The 17,152-nt window shown below is 41.6% G+C and overlaps 1 protein-coding gene across 1 annotated transcript in view; it reads left to right on the top strand.

Annotated features, from left to right (window-relative positions):
* The window catches only part of PNCK (pregnancy up-regulated nonubiquitous CaM kinase), a 40,806-nt gene extending 24,321 nt beyond the window's left edge, over positions 1-16,485 (top strand). The window contains exons 7-12 of the mRNA XM_032212364.1: positions 5,088-5,163; positions 5,827-5,939; positions 8,272-8,350; positions 9,557-9,644; positions 10,326-10,450; positions 14,045-16,485. Coding sequence (XP_032068255.1) covers positions 5,088-5,163; positions 5,827-5,939; positions 8,272-8,350; positions 9,557-9,644; positions 10,326-10,436 — 467 coding nt within the window. The 3' untranslated portion in view covers positions 10,437-10,450; positions 14,045-16,485. The remainder of the gene's footprint in view (positions 1-5,087; positions 5,164-5,826; positions 5,940-8,271; positions 8,351-9,556; positions 9,645-10,325; positions 10,451-14,044) is intronic.
* Positions 16,486-17,152: the final 667 nt, after the last annotated feature.

The raw sequence follows: 17,152 nt of genomic DNA, 5'->3' as shown, positions 1-17,152 counted from the left end.
ATAAATCATTCTATCTATATTTTATTCTCATCTCTTACTTCTTTGCTATTTACCCCGACCTTCTGTAGGCTCTCCCGTTCCCTTCCTAAACCTTATGATCCCTTCCAATAAGATTTAAGCAACGTGGTTCATGCCATATATTCAAATATAACTTTACAGACAAGTAATCAAACTTTCCCTTCTAGTAAAATTTAAACAACGTAAGTGATCTTTCTTTACCCCTTTTTCAAACAGTAATTCAAAATAATCTAACCAGATTTCCCCTTCTTAATAAAGTTAAGCAGCGTAAATCAGATATTACTTTACACAGGAATCAATTTCTATCTTAAGATAATTCCAACCGACTTCCCCTTCTAATAGAATTTAAATAACTTAGTTCATTCCACATGTATTTTACCCTCATCCCCCACTTGTCTGATATTTACCACTATCAAATTTATACTACCATTTGTTTAAAATATAACTCAGAGCGATTTGTAGCATAAATCATTCCACATATTCCAATAATACTTTCAGCAAGAATCAGTTAACCTTCTATTTTAAGGTAGTCGCTTCTAACAAAGTTTAAACAACATAAATCATTCCGCATTCTTTTTACAGTTATCTTAAGATAATCCCAAGCGGCTTCTTATTCTAATAAGCTTTAAACAACATAAATTTTGCCCTCTTCCCTTGCTTGTCTGGTATTTACCTCAAATAACGTAGTTCATTCCACATGCATTTTACCCTCATCTCTTGCTTGTCTAATATTTACCACTATCAAATTTATACTAGCGTTTATTTGAAATGTAACTCAAAACTATTACAACCAACTTTTCCTTCAAATAAAAGTTAAATAGCATGGATCATATTCAAATAATACTTTCAGCAGGAGTCAGTTAACCTTCTATTTTAAAATAGTCCCATCTAACAAAGTTTAAACAACATAAATCATTCCGCATTCTTTTAACCACTATCAAATTTATGCTAACGTTACTTTAGAATCTAGCTCAAAGTAGTTTCACCCAGCTTTCCCTTCTGATAAAAATTAGTCCACTTTTTCTACCGGAGAGAGGTCTCAAACCCCCATTCAGTCCTCAACTTTAGGAAGTCTTTTGAAGTATCTAAATTCTCGATCTGCGTTCTTCTGCTTCTCCGAGGGAGGAGGGGCTACCCCCTCCATCTTGCAGCCGCATGGCCAGCCGTTTGCTTTCTCCTTCCGCTTGTCTCTCCTCTCTTCCAAGCGCATCAGGAAGTCCCGCCTTCAGAATCCTACAATAGAAATCTTGAGCCTCTGAAACAGAGTTAAGACGAAATCTTTGATTCTCAAATGTAACCGTGATGCCGGCAGGGGCCTCCCATCTGTATCGAATCTGTTGACTCCTAAGCTCTTTAGTTAAAAAGGTGTAGTCCCTTCTTGCTTTCAACATCTGGGAAGGTATATTTTTGAAGACAATCACGTCCTGGTCATCAACTCGGAGACTGTTATTATGAAACTTTTGCACAATCGCGTTTCTAGATTCTTTTGTAGAGAAATGTATAATTATATCCCTCGGGAGCTGTCGCTGTTCCGCTATCAATGAGTTCTGGCGATAGATTTTCCGAATCTGCCAATCAAAGTTAAGTCCCGGGCTTCCCAGCGCATGGCTGAAGGCTTCAGCAAAGGTCTGTTTCAAATTCTCTTGCTCCTTTTCACGGAATCCTCTGACTCTTATTGAAAATGCCTTCCTATCAAAATTTAGCATCATAAGCTGTTCTTCGTTATTTCTAATTTTTTCTTGTAAAATTTGAATATTGGTAGTCAAATCAAAATTAGCCTTCTCCAGACTTTCCAATTTGTTCTCTATTTCAGCAGAGTAATCCGACAGGGCAGACACGGCTGCAAACGTATTCGCCTTCATTTGATTAACTTTAGATTTTAGATCATCATAAAGTTGCAATACAAATTCCTTAAGTTCTTGCTTAAAGGCATCAAAGATTTTAAAGAGATATTCCTGTGTTAAAACTTCTCCAGTAGAGGGCGTAGGAGACAAAGGCTGTATTTCCAAAAAAGATTCTTTAAATTCTTTAGACACATTTGTAGCAAGACGCTTCTTTGATCTGGGTGCCATAATAAATAAACAAGTAAGCAGCACTTCGCTCCCCTCTATTTCCAAAGAAAAAGAGTTTATTTTGTTAAGGAGCGGTCTGCAGGAAGATAAGCCCGGCTAAGTACATCTAGTAATCATCCACGGAGAGAAATCGCCATTTTGAAGTCTATTTAAACAAAGAAGTCTTTAAGACGAATGGTGCTGGTATTTAAGATAGTAATAAAAGCATAAATCTCACAGGGGTGGTACCCTCCCGTATCAAATCTAGCTTGAAAAAAACTTTGTTTTGTCCTGGGGGGGGCTAGCCTGTCTGGGGCTGCCAAAAAAAAAAAAAGGCAGCTGAGAAGAACTGGCCGGAGATAAAAGCTCCGCTTCGGCTGGATCTAATCTCTTCCACAGCCAAAAAAAGAAAAAGGCTGTGGCTTACGAATAGACCCTAGTCTACGGAGCTACCCTCCCTGCCCCTTTCTTAGCCAAAAAGGGGTGCTATCTATGATCTTATTTAGATATACAGACCAGATCTCTGAGGAGCTCGGTGGAGCCCTCCTCGGCAACAGGCCACGCCCCCAGGAAGTCCAGTTATTTATTCTATGTATTGGCATTTATAAGCTGTCCAATCCTGGGTGGTACATAAAACGAGGAAAAAAACAAACAACTTTAACAACAGATAAAATCCTTTAACTAAGTGGGCAGCCCAGACTACAATAATCTCACAGACAATAACAAATTGAAACAAACAAACAAAAAAAGGATCCTAGATGAACAATAATACATCAGCCCCAAGGCCAGATTTTCTCAAGCTTTCTGGAATTCCAGGAAAGATGGCACCATCCTTATCTCTAGGAAGATGCTGTGCAAACTTCTGGGGGCCTTGAATTAGAATCAAAAGAGATTGGGGAATACTTGGTCTTTTCCTAAACATTTACTGTTTCCTCTTTCCTCCTGCTGCTTGGATGCTACATGGGTGGTGGGCTGAGAATAGATATGTCAAGAAGAGATTACAATTAATGCAAGACTTTGCAACTGGCAATTGCCTTAAATACTGACAACAAAAGCGAGGGTTGTACTACATTTAACCAAAACAGGGAGTTGCTGGAGCAATGCACTGAATCTACATGGGAATCTTAACGGTTATAGTCTGGGAAATAACTCTGCATTTTAATTATAGGGTTACAAGGACAGTATTACAGGATTAGTTAGTTACTTAGATGTCCATATATTGGAATCCACCTTTGACTGTATGGACATGTACTTATGAGCCAGTGGTGGGTTTCAAAAATTGTTGGAACCTACTCTGTGGGTGTGGCCTCCTTTGTGGGAGTGGCTTGCCACCCATGTGACTGGATGGGAGTGGCTTGCCACCCATGTGACTGGATGGGAGTGGCTTGCCACCCATGTGACCGGATGGGAGTGGCTTGCTGCCCATGTGACCAGATGGGAGTGGCTTGCCGTCCATGTGACCGGATATGAAATTATGAATTAGTACTTAAGTCGGTCCAAGTAGCTATTCAGAAGTTAGTGGTTAGAAGCAATCATAAGGCAAGATATGGAATTAAAACCAGAAATATTTTGTTGGCTATTTGAAAGGGAGTATAATATATATTTAATTTAACACATGTTAGCAGCTGCTGGAATTGTGTTTGCACAACAGTGGAAAAACAGAGATATGTAAATGAATAAATATTACAATGTGCAGGAATAAATAAATTGACATTTAAAATCAAGAAGGCTTTGAATACTTTTTCACGTGGGATTGGTTTTAGCAATTGCCAACTAACGGAAACAGAAATTAGAAATCCAAAAGTATGAAAGAAAACACCAAGTATGTAATGAAAGGTCCCTAAAATGTATAAGGAAATATTACTAGATCACTATTAATGCGTAGATAACTGCGGGACATTACACACCCACCAGTGGTGGTTTCAAAAAAATTTTTGAAACTGGTTCGGTAGATTTGACGAACCGGTTCTACCAAATAGGTGCGAACTGGTAGGAACCCACCTCTGGTATGAACACCTTGATCTATTTGTAACAACAAATAGTTGTTCCAAAAACATTTCAATAATCTCTTTGAATTTGTTCATTTATTTCATTTGTTGTCTTTCCAAGCATAATATTTTTTCTAGTTTATCTTCTGCTCATATCTATGTCCAAATTATGCAAATGTCTGCTTTACCTCAAGAGACAATAAGTCTTTATTGCCCAGGACTGATTGATTGATTATTTTTGCAGTCTATGGTACTACAACTCACATGTTCCGTTCAGTATTATGTTCAATTAACTAAGTGGTTAACAATACAAAAAAAAGAATAGTACTCAGAGTTGCTATTTTGCCCTTTTTCTGTGCACAGCTATAGGGGTCGAGGGTTGGCTGTAAATACATACACCCAATGGAAGGGTGGAGGTTGCAAGTTCAACATTAATAGGTTTTGTTGATAACAATTCCCAATAGATGTCACCAAACCAGTGGTGGGATTCAAATAATTTAACAACCGGTTCTCTGCCCTAAGGACCATCTGGGTAGGTGGGGCTCGGTGGTCATGTGACTGGGTGGGTGTGGCCAACTCAAGGTCACTCAGGTCGATGGGCGCTTCGCCTTAGCTGTTACGATGTAATAAGGGTTAACCGGAGAGGCAATTTCTGTAAGCAGGGCAATAAAGATGAGGCTAGAAACAACACCAGAATGTTTCCTTCCTGCCTTCCTTACAGGATTAGCCCTGTAAAGTGGAAAAAAAAACAAAAGGAGATTTCTTCTAACAACCGCTTCTCTGAACTACTTAGAAAGTTACCAACTGGTTCTCCCGAATAGGTGCGAACTGGCTGAATCCCACCACTGCACCAAACCCCAAGCTCATCGTACTGGCTGCGGTTGGTGGGAATTATAGTTGGTCTATTGGATAACTGTTTCTTCCTTTCACAGTTTAAAACAATGTTAAGCTGCAGAAAGTTGAATTGTGGGTACAGCTCTTAATAAAGCCTCATATCTTCCTTGCCTTCCTGGCCATTGTGTCTTTGTAGCCCCTGAGATCCTGGAGCAGAAGCCCTATGGAAAAGCTGTGGATTCTTGGGCACTTGGTGTCATCTCCTATATCTTGTGAGTACATTTCTGCTTCCCTAACTGTTCTGACCCCCTCCGTCCAGTAATGAAAGCTGAGACGAGCTTAATTAGAATGTCCTTTAATAACAAGACTAGAATCTCGGTGGCTGAAAGCCAAGCAAACAAACAGATAAGGACCTTGGCAGCAATTCAGACAAACCTTGGAAGCAATCCAGCCTGCCAAGTTAATTACGTTCTCTTTAGTCAATGCGTTGACTTCTGCAAGAAGGGCGTGTCACAAGCAGTCTTTTTTATAGTCTGGAGACGAGCCTAATGACCATCAGCTGAGTGCAATTATCTCCTGTAATTGTGTAATTGCTCCTGACACCGAGTAGCTCTTCGATGGTGTGCATCCAGGAACAACTCACTGCTGGCTTCTGGATCACTCTCCCTTGTCTCCTCCCCACTGGTCCAAGGCTCAGGTGCCTCCTGGTGGCCAACCAGCCTCTCTGCGCCCTGCTCGGAGTCGGAACCCTGTCCAGGGTCCTCCACCTCCTCCAGAGCCGACTCATAGGGCCCCTCGCTGTTGGAGTCTGGTGGCAGCTCCAACGGCTCCTGCTGGGCCACAACACCTAACTATCCATCTTTTGCATTTAGAATAAGTCACAACATGTTTTTGCGTGCATATGTGAGATTTGTTGCCTGTGTTCCAATCTGTAGACTTTGTGGTTATCCTCCTTTCTATGACGAGAACGACTCCGAGCTTTTCAACCAGATCCTGAAAGCTGAATATGAATTTGACTCCCCTTACTGGGATGATATCTCTGAGTCAGGTGAGTGGCACATTTGGGTAAAGAAAGTGGCACTGGAAGGACTTCTTGCCAGTTCTAACCTTGGAAGGGGTAGAAACCCTGTTCAGAATCCCTCTAAAGGGGACGTGTTTTGACTGAAATATATTGATTGGGGAAAGGACTTCAATCCTGTTCCTTAAATGCAGGGATCCATGCCTTAACCATCCTATTCATTTTGCTATCTGCATATTCTGGTTGGCCCCCTTTCCCCCATGAGTAGATGCATTTGATAACAACAACAACAACAAAAATGTGTGTATATTCTTTACTTTTTTTTGCCAAGTAAGCATTTTGCAAACCATTTTTCTTCTAACAAAATACATTTTCATGCACACCTCCCTCTAAAATAGTGTCTTTTGTGCAAGCTGTCCTTTAATGTACACATTTTGCCTTTAATATAAGCCTTCTTTTTTGGCATCTTTTTAGTTGCAACATTACTGTGTGTGCTTTTATAGATTTAAATGGTCTGGAAAATTCATGTTAAAAATTGGATAAGCAGGGTCCTCTAAACCAGTGTTTCTCAACCTTGGCAACTTGAAGATGTCCGGACTTCAACTCCCAGAATTCCCCAGCCAGCGAATGCTGGCTGGGGAATTCTGGGAGTTGAAGTCCTGACATCTTCAAGTTGCCAAGGTTGAGAAACACTGCTCTAAATCTCTGTATATCTTTCTTTCTTGCTTGGCAATATACTCTGTCACATACTTCATATTCTCAAAGGAATGAAGAGAATCATTAAGCCTTGTGATGCACAAAGGGAAGGGCCCACCAGGAACATCCTTAAGGAGGGGTTTAAAAAAAGAAGAAGATGGCGGCTATGACTGTGTGATCAAAGCTCCATCCCTTTACTAACATGAATGGCATGTAAAATAAGAGCAGGGCTTTGAATATATGCTTCAAGCTGCCATCTTGGCTTTTATTTCATTTTATTTTTTTATTAAAGAGTTTTATTAGATTTTACAAATATTACCCCTTCCCCTTCCCTCCCTCCCTCCACCCCAACCCTGCCCCCCCTCCAACCCTCCCTCCCCCCAATCTCCCAGAGCAAAATAAAGGGTATAAACATTTAACAATCATACACTAACATAAGCTAACTAACTATAGCATCCTACCTCCCTCTTGTACTTTAACTCCCCTTTTATTAAGCTAACTTTAGATAAGTTGTAACCTCCTTGTTCATTCATTCATAAGCTAATTGAAATTTCTTAGTCCAATATTTATTTTGAATGTAGTCAATCCATCTTCTCCATTCCAGCTTGCATTTCTCATCTGAATAGTCCTTCAAATATGCTGAGGTTTTGGCCATCTCTGCTAAGTTTACTACTTTTAACGTCCATTCTTGAATGGTAGGCAATTCTTCCTTCTTCCAGTACTGCGCCACCAACAATCTTGCTGCCGTTGTTAAATTCAGAATCAAATTAGTCTCTATAACTGTACAATCTGTAATTATACCTAGCAAGAACAGCTGGGGCATCTTGGCTTTTATTGATACCTCCCCACAGAGGTGGGTTCTACTAGTTCGCACCTATTCGGTAGAACCGGTTCGTCAAATCTACCGAACCGGTTAGAAGAGGTTCCACCAGTGGACCCGGAAAGCAGGTCACACCTACAGAAGAGGTTCCAAATTTTTTTGAAACCCACCACTGGTCCTTGGATAGGATTATTTTACACTATCATGCTCATATTTATAAAACTCAGTGCCTCTGTGAAAGGTAAGGATGACTACTGCGTTTGTGGTGCAATCAGAACATTGCGTGTGTTGAAGTTGTTTTAACGCAAACCAAAGATGCCTTTTAAAAAACAAGTTTACATCCTATTCTTATGCATGCCAGTGCTGTGTGTGAGGTAATTTAAGGTGGTTCGGACAAGTGTCGTCGGCATCTTCATATCCGATCACATGGGCGGCAAGCCACTCCCATCCTGTCACATGGGCTGCAAGCCACTCCCACAAAGGAGGCCACACCCACAGAGTAGGTTTCGAACAATTTTTGAAACCCACCACTGCCTCCCCCAAAACCCTCCAGACACTCCTGATCTACCATCTTCATGAAGCATTTTAAGTGGTATTTTCTTTCAGATTTCCAGCAACTGTCACTGGTTCCTAGTGGCAATAAGCTGGCACAAATCGCTATCTTTTGACACTCCCCAATCTTGCTACATTAAGTGACAAAGTGATGGTTCGGTGGCTAAGATATTAAATATAGACATAATGGGGGCGTTTTATCTATTTGGTTGCCGGGGTGTGGGGGTGGGGGAAAGCTTTTTCTGGTAACTTTAAACTAAATCATGAGAGGTTTGTGTTTCTGTTCCCCTGTAGCCAAAGATTTCATCCGGCATCTTCTAGAACGGGACCCCGAGAAACGATTCACTTGTGAACAAGCTCTGCAACATCCTTGGTAAATCTCACTCTCTGAGGGGATAAACGTTTTCCCTTTTAACCATTCTTCCACACCACTCCCATTTCCATTCCTATTCTCTCGATCCCTTAAAACAGGGGTGTCAAATTCCCGTTCCGCAGGCCAGATGCTGGCCACGCCCACCCCTGGTTTAGCAAAGGGGGGAAAAAGTCCCAAAACATCACGTGACAATGACGTGATAACGTGAGTTTGACACCCCTGCCTTAAAAGGATTATGGATCTTGGAATTTTTTTTTTTTTGAAGCTCTTTTACTGATCTAAAGAATCTTGCCCTGTCCTACGCTACTGTAGATGCTGGAGTGACAAAGATTCCCGTATACCACTCTGCACAAAAAACAAATAAGATAAATTATATGCATCCCCTACTTCTACTACTACCATCAGGGCCGGATTTAGATGAAAAGAGGCCCTAGGCTATTCCACTTATGAGGCCCTTTCACCTCCCATTTTTAAGTTTGTAAATTGCATGAGAGACAATAAAATACATCATTACTGTGATAGATATCAATATATATCAATATATATAGCTGGCCTCCCGAAGGAGGGCAGCTCTGCTCTGCGGCGAAGGCAGCGAGGCCAGCCGCCTCCCCTGCTGCGCTCAGCTGCCCGGCTCGGCCCCCTCGCCCTCACCTGCCTGGCCGCTGGTGGGCTCCGCGTCAACGGGGCGGCTACTGGGAGCGGCCGTGCCTCTCGCCCGACCGCCGGTGCCGGGAACGTGGGTGGGCTCCCCAACTGCCGCGGCGCTGGAACGATCTTAACCAATACATTTTTATGTTTGTTTATTAGTCATATGCGTAGAATTTCTCCTTATTTTCGGTTCAGTGTTTTAGTGTTCACTGTTTTTAGAATAGTGTAATTTTAATTTTGCTAACAATTTGAATGTAGGCCCCTCTTGATCTTGAGGCCCTAGGCTGAAGCCTAGTTAGCCTATAGGAAAATCCGGCCCTGACTACCATCATACTCTTAAAGCGGTTTGCCTTTGGTTGGATATGCACAAAAAAAATCCCCTGAGCAGTTCCTATTGACAGTGAGCAGCAAAATCATCAAGCCACCTTTCTCCTTCAAAGACCAAATAGGGTGGTTGGAGCCCAGGGTAAAACAAGAATTCTCGCGAACAAGGAAATAGATCATACACAATTCAGGAAACACTCAGAGGATTACTTCCCTCTCTTTTATCCCTTTCAGGATCTCTGGGGATACAGCTCTGGAGAAGGATATCCATGGATCTGTGTGTGAGCAGATTCAGAAGAACTTTGCCCGCAGTCAATGGAAGGTAAGGTCAAAAGTTGAAGGTCAACTCAAGATGTGGATGGTTCTGCCTTCCTTCTGCACTCCCTTTTTAATTTCAAAGAAAGGCATGCTGGATTTCAGTAGCTGTGATGAATCTTCCTACTTTTGTCCTCTGGTCTGGATAAGTTAAATTATATCTTTTTATATCATTTCTAGGGTTTTACTTAGTTGGGGTACTTTGTAATCCACACAATGTGTTCTGATTATTAGGTGGACTAGAATTAGAATTAAATAAAAATAAATGACATCAGCTTTCCTTTTTCATTGGTTCTACTTCGGTACTCAGGGTGATGTTTACAAAAAGTTACGTTCAATATTTTAGAGAGGAAATCGCCCTGAATTTCTTCAAACTAATACTTCATGGTGACAGGTCTGCTGCAATTCTATATACGAGTCCTTCCAGCTTTGGCTTGTTTGATTATCTGCTTGTGTTTTTGTGTTGTTTAATCAAAGGAGATACGATATCATTATGTATATTGCTCAACTATTATTGTCAGCTTTACAGCCGTCTGCATACCTGGGCTTATCAACAATAACACACTGATGGATACTGTATGTTAATAGTTCCATTGGTAACTTTCACCTGGTAGCTTTAAAAATAAAATCAGTCAAGACATTTTTCCATCCTTCTGGTGGCATCTGATTCCCATTTTTGTTTTTCCAGCGAGCAATCAATGCCACGTCCTTTTTACGCCATATCACCAAGATGGGACCAGGTGCAGAGGGTGAAGAAATTGGAGAGGCAACATCTGGAGGACAGCGTGGAAAATGGTGACACCCCTCCCAGAGGTGGGTTCACTAAAGAAAAATAGGTTTAACGTCAGCTTAAGGTTTCTTTGAGTCCTGGTTTTTACTGAATTATTACCTGGCTTAGATTGAGAAGGCCAATTGCCTGTTTTCAGGACTGCACACCAAAGTGTTTACTTAGCAGCAGGAAAATGCTCATGTGCAGCTTTTGAGCTATCACAATTAATGTGGCCGTCTTTGCAAAACAAAAGTTTACTCCTGGCGAACGTCATCTAGGCTTCTGGATTACCTAAGGAATCCTTATATATACAAATTCCATAGGCTGTTTATTTTTTTTTTAAATAATTTTTATTTTTATTTTTGTTACATAGACAACATATACACACAACAATAGAAAAAGAAAAAGAAAAAAGAAAAAAGAAAAAAAACACACAAAAGAAGAAAAAAAAACAAAGCCCATCATCACATACAGCGTGTCGTTTGGTTACAGGTGTTTTAACATTTATCATTCTTATACATTCATTGTTTCATTTAATAGATTATAATTTAGTATCGTTTCTTATTCCCCTACCTGTGCAATAGCAATAGCAATAGCAGTTAGACTTATATACCGCTTCATAGGGCTTTCAGCCCTCTCTAAGCGGTTTACAGAGTCAGCATATCGCCCCCAACAACAATCCGGGTCCTCATTTTACCCACCTCGGAAGGATGGAAGGCTGAGTCAACCTTGAGCCGGTGAGATTTGAACAGCCGAGCTGCAGTCAGCTGAAGTAGCCTGCAGTGCTGCACTCTAACCACTGCGCCACCTCGGCTCCCTCACAATCCCTGTGACAATCCCTCCCAACTACGTTTCCCCCCCGCACACACCCCCATATCTCTGTTATATATTTAATAGACACAATAAAATAATAAATAAATAAATAAAATTAAAAAAAACACAAAAAGAAAAAAAACATCATCACATGCAGCATGTCGTTTGGTTACAAGTGTTTTAACATCCACATCCTCGAATAATATTTACCATCTCAAACTTTTCATCTAGTAGAACTAAAAACCTCATTTTCATTCTACAATATATATTCAGTTAACATTAGTATTATTTTTTTCCAGAAAATATTCTTATGTTCATTATTATCCTTGTACTTCATACCTTCAAACAGAGATCTTATTCCTTCATTTTTCAACAAAACGTCACTGCATATATATATATACCAGTTTTCAATTATTCCCTTATTAAAATTGTTTATCAGCAGCGAAATATCATTATAATACGTTCTTAACATTATACATTATATCACCAGACCTCGTTAGATTATTTCACAACCATAGGCTGTTTATAATGATTGGCCAATTGGTCGTTCAGGGTGTGGGGTGACTATATGACCTCTGTAGGTCCATCACTGTGGCATGCTGGGGTCTGCTTTGCCAAGTGGCCACTGTCAACCTGAATGGTTCAGTGTTTGTCTGCCTTCCTCTACATCTACCCTGGAAGAGGAAAATGAGGCAGCAGTGCTGCCGATGGCAAACAGCCTGTATCATTGTAGAAGAGATCCTATAGGACCAAGGCCGATCATCCTATGTTCTCCAGATGTTTTGAACAAGCCCTGCCATTATTTCTGCTGCCTGGGGCTGTCAAGAACCGGAGACAAAAACATCAGGAGCCCACTGGATTTCTCCTTGATATCAAGAGGGATAAATTGACACTTGAAATTAGAGAACAAGAGGACGAGCAATTTTATAAGATATGGGACTTGTTTTATCAGTGGCTGGGGGGAAAAACTTGGAAATGAAAAATGTTTTACTCATGCTTTAACTGAAGGAGTTAAATGATAACACAATTATGCTGTGAAATAGATTAACAACAATACAACGAAAAACTGATACATCTGTGAATTGAATACTTTAGAATTTTTTGCTTTAAAAAGGATAAGGATAACAACGATTTTATGTATACTTGATAGAGGATTGGTGATATAATGTATAACCTTAAGAACATATTATAATGATATCTTGTTGTTGATAAATAATTTTAATAAGGGAATAATTAAAAAATGGTATATATATGTAGCGACTATTTAGAATATTTTGCTGAAAAATGAAGGAATAAGATTTCTGTTTGAAGGTATGAGGTATAAGGATAACAATGAACATAAGCATACCTGATAGTTGATTGATGGAATTATGTATAATGGAATGGATATATAAATATAAATGGTTGGTTAAAAAAAAATCTTTTCTTTCACATGGGGATTATATAAAGGTATACTGTTATCAAATAGATAATCAAGAATGTAAGGGAACTATGATTTATTGGGAAAAAAATAATACAAATTGTAATTGAACATATACTGTACAATGAAAGTGAGGTATTTAGTTATACTAGATGAAAAATCTGTGATGGTAAATGCTATTCGAGAATATGGATGTTAAAACACCTGTAACCAAACGACATGCTGTATGTGATGATGCTTTTTTTATTGTTGTGTGTATGTGTTATCTGTGTAATAAAAATAAAAAATTATATTAAAAAAGAGGAGCAGGGGGACATTTTTTAGGTTCCACCACAAAACCGCGCTCGACTAAACCGCATCCGACTAAACTGCGTCGCTGACGTCATCAACAGGGTGACAACAGCGCGGAGACAGAAGCACGCTGTATACCCTAAACCTAAAATTAACCCCTAAACCTAAACCTAACCGCCCTAAACCTAATCCTAAACCTAACCCTAAACCTAACCCTAACCTTAACCTAACCCTAAACCTAATCTTAACCCTTAACCTAACCCTAACCCTAAAGCTAACCCTAAACCTAACCCTTAAGTTGAATCGGCTTGCTTTCAAAGCGCTATTTAAAGCGCCCTTCCTTCTCCGTGCTGGCTGTTGTCGCCCTGTTGATGACGTCAGCGATGCGGTTTAATCGGGCGCGGTTTAGTCGAGCGCGGTTTTGACGGCTCACGCAATTTTTAGAGATTGTTCCCACAGCAGGCACGTTAGCAGGCCTTCCGCAAAGCGACCAAGACCTGGCTGTTCCGGCAGGCCTGGGGCTGTTGAATTATCCAGCCCCACCCTAAGTCATGAATGTTGTTGTATTTTAATTGTTGTTTTTTTATTTTTATATTCCCCCTTCCCTTTTATTTGTAAGCCGCCCAGAGTCTTCCAAGAGTGGGCGGCATACAAGCTAAATATGCCAATTACCTCCAATAGACTGATTAGATCCCACAGATTAGGCCTCCTCCGAATTCCATCCGCCGGCCAATGCCGACTGGCAACTACCCGGAGGAGAGCCTTCTCTGTGGCTGCTCCGACCCTCTGGAATGAGCTCCCTGTGGAGATTCGACCCCTCACCACCCTCCAGGCCTTCCGCAAAGCCCTTAAAACCTGGCTGTTCTGACAGGCCTGGGGCTAAGAGCTTTTGCCCCCCTCCTCGAATGGTATGACTGTTGTGTGCTTTTAAATTGTGTATTGTTATGTTCGTCTTTTTTATTCCCTGTCTGTACCCCCTTCCCTGATTTGAATTGTGAGCCACCCTGAGTCCCCTTTGGGGAAAAGGGCGGCATATAAATGTAATAAATCCAATCCAAATCCAATCTAAATAAACTAAACTAACTAACTAACTAACCCATTTCTTGTCCCACAGGTACTTCGAGAGCCACTCTCTTGCATGAGCTACCCTCCTGCATGCGGCTTCACAGCCACAACGCTGCGTCAGCACCCTCCCCCAAGTGTGGGGTATCCTTTCATTTTGTGCTCTCCCCCCCCATCTGGGGATATCTCTGCCCCGAGGGGCTCAGGAGTTCAATCAAACCAAGAGCATCACCGTCCAGCCTGCTTCGAGCCGGCTCAAATGCAACCTGCCTGGGGCCAGAGGTCATCCCATTGAAGCCGGTGGAACCTTTGCAATCTTGCTGCGTAACTCACTTCACGTCCATCCATGTCAGCCGTCGAGGCCAGCAACCTACTGGGGAATCAGTGGAGAAGGCGGTGGCGGGGGAAATAAAACGCTCCGCCGTTCTTTGCCAGCTGTTGGGGGGTAATTTCAAAATTGATTTGAGAAGCTATTTCTCTTCTCCTGTCCTCGTGAGTCCTAGAAGGATAGCTTTCCCACGGAGGGGAAAGCTGGTGTCGCGGAAGGAAGACAGGGAAACACGACAACTCTTGTTATTGGAAGAGAAGGGACTTCTCCAGTAGGGAATTGGGAGCTGCCAGAGCAAAGTTGAAGGCTTGTCCCGAGATAGCTTGAATTGGAGCTACCTTAGCTCAAGTTGAATCAGGATCAAAATGAAATTCGATGGGTGTTTGAGGAGCCTTAGAAGGGTATGCCTGGATATTGCCAGACTCCCCAAAGGATATGACTTCCTTCTGATCTTAGAGCAATATGTGAGTGAGATTTTGGATGGATGATATCACTGCTGAAGATAACACAATGTTTTAAAAATGAGCTGCTTGTTTAAGAAGTGCCTGTGTGATGGGTCAAGGCGGTGATCTGATGCTTCTCCTTGGCCTAGGAAGCAACTGCCCGATCTGAGGATTGACTCGTAGGTAATACAAAACAAAGCTTGTTCCACCTGCTGTTGAATCTTCACATCTGGGTTTGGTTGGGTTTCTTTTTTTAGTTTATATTGTGATTGCTAGGCTGGGTAAGACAAGACCTTGTCAGGATTTGATGGAAACAAATGCCACCAGGGAGCCAGAGAGGGTCCTGTCAGAAGAAGACATGGACCTCTGGAGGAGTTTGATGCTCCAAGCTAATTAAAATTAGAACTATTTACTGTAGTATCCCTTCTTCCTGTAATAGAAGTGAACCACCATCTGTAGGATGGCTTTAGCATCTAGGCTGCTTCCATCCATGAATCTTTCTTTCCATTATACCATTGCTTTTCAGGTTTTGTAATTTGTGGGAATAGGAATCCACGTGGTGTGTTTCCATTTAGTGATTCATTGCAAAAATCCCATCTACATTAGCAAGCAGATTACGACAGGATCTTCTCAAACTTCTACAGGCCATCCCACCAAGCCTTTATTCCCTCAGACACCCCCACCCCCCCCCCGGTTGTTCTGAAAATACAGGTGCTGGTGTTTTGCACACCTGCACACTGTTTTCTTTATTTGTGCCAGAATCTCAAAATACTATCAGGTTTTCCGTAAAAACTGCCTAGTGTAATGTTGGCGTTTTGACATTCTGCAACAATAAAAGGGTTAACCTGCAACATTAAGGGATCCATTAAGGTTCTTAACTGTATAAATAAAATGTGCTGTAGACAGCCGGGATCCTGATATCCCCAGCCAGAAGGTTCGTGCGCATCTTTTCCTTCTTCTATGTCAATATTCCAAAGGAGCAAATGGTAAACATTTTAAAAAGTGCAGACACATTGGCTATCCGCTTACATACAGTACATATGTAGGAAAATATATTTTTTTTGACCTTGAAAGGGAACGAGGAAAAAAAAAATCAATAGAGGTGAGATATAGAGCAAATTATATATATATAAAAAACAAATGGGCTTTGAAATTTTAGTTTTATCGTTTAAAACAATTCGCAATCCTGGAATATAGGATTAAGTGAACTGGGGCATTTTCTCAAAATTTTTGAGAGTGAAGAACTATAGAAGATTTTTACTTTGTAGAATAGTGTTTTTTTTCTCTGTTTCTAGCTAAATGGATTATCTGTGGTAAAGGGGGGGGGGAATAAAAAACAAAAGTGTAGGGAGGTATTCATGACCGAAGGATGATGTAGAAATCCCTCTGATGATATTTTTGCTAGCACATGTTAAGAAGGTCCATCTGGCCTCCACTGTAAGTGGAATGGAGACCATGGATGCTCCCCCACCGCAAACAATAGGGTAGCCACAAGATTTCCATCATAGGGACAGTGATTGACAGGGAAACAGGTAGCAAGGCCAGTAGTTATATTCAATCTTTGACACCTCCTGTCTGCAGCTTGCCTGCTGGACTGGACATCTGCTTTGCTGAGTTGCTTGGAATTGGAGATTTTCTCAAGATTCTTGGTGGGATGGGTGAGAATCGTTTTCCTTCATGCTTCCCTCCCCTATACAAATGTGTCAAATAAACTGGTGAAAACAGGAATATGGTTGTGGAACGCCTGTCTTTGTTCAGCGAAACGACGGTCATCTCTCTCTTCCTCATGGGTTTTGGAGGTTCATCTTCCTTCTCCCAGAAGGCCTGGGGAGCCAATCAATGTGCTAGTTGGAATGCTCTCCATGCATAAGAACAAGCTTTAGCAGGTTGACACTGAACTTCCATTTACAAGCTAGTACCTCTCTTGCCTATTTCTGTTGAGGCTGTTGATGAATCCAGCTGGAAGATGGGTGTCCCATTGTGCAATTCATCCAGCTGCAAACTAGGCTATCAAAAACAGTACAATACGCGTTTGGGGATGGTTGGTGGTGTGACTTCTTTCCCCTCAGTCTGCTGCTTGGAAAATAGCAGCAGCTTGGCTGTGAGTTCATCCGCATAGCTCCCTTGCCCTGGCCAGCTTGTTAGTTAGGGATCTGTTGTGGCCCAGCAGGAGCCGTTGGAGCTGCCACCAGACTCCGACAGCGAGGGGCCCTATGAGTTGGCCCTGGAGGATGTGGAGGACCCTGGACAGGTTTCCGACTCCGAGCAGGGAGCAGAGAGGCTGGTTGGCCATCAGGTGGGGCCTGAGCCTTGGATCAGTGGGGAGGAGACAAGGGAGAGTGATCCAGAAACCAACAGCGAGTTGTTCTGGGATGCACGCTGTCGAAGA

Source organism: Thamnophis elegans, chromosome 2 (assembly GCF_009769535.1).
Source record: "Thamnophis elegans isolate rThaEle1 chromosome 2, rThaEle1.pri, whole genome shotgun sequence".
Lineage (NCBI taxonomy): Eukaryota > Metazoa > Chordata > Lepidosauria > Squamata > Colubridae > Thamnophis > Thamnophis elegans.
This window is presented reverse-complemented; position numbering and strand designations above follow the sequence as displayed.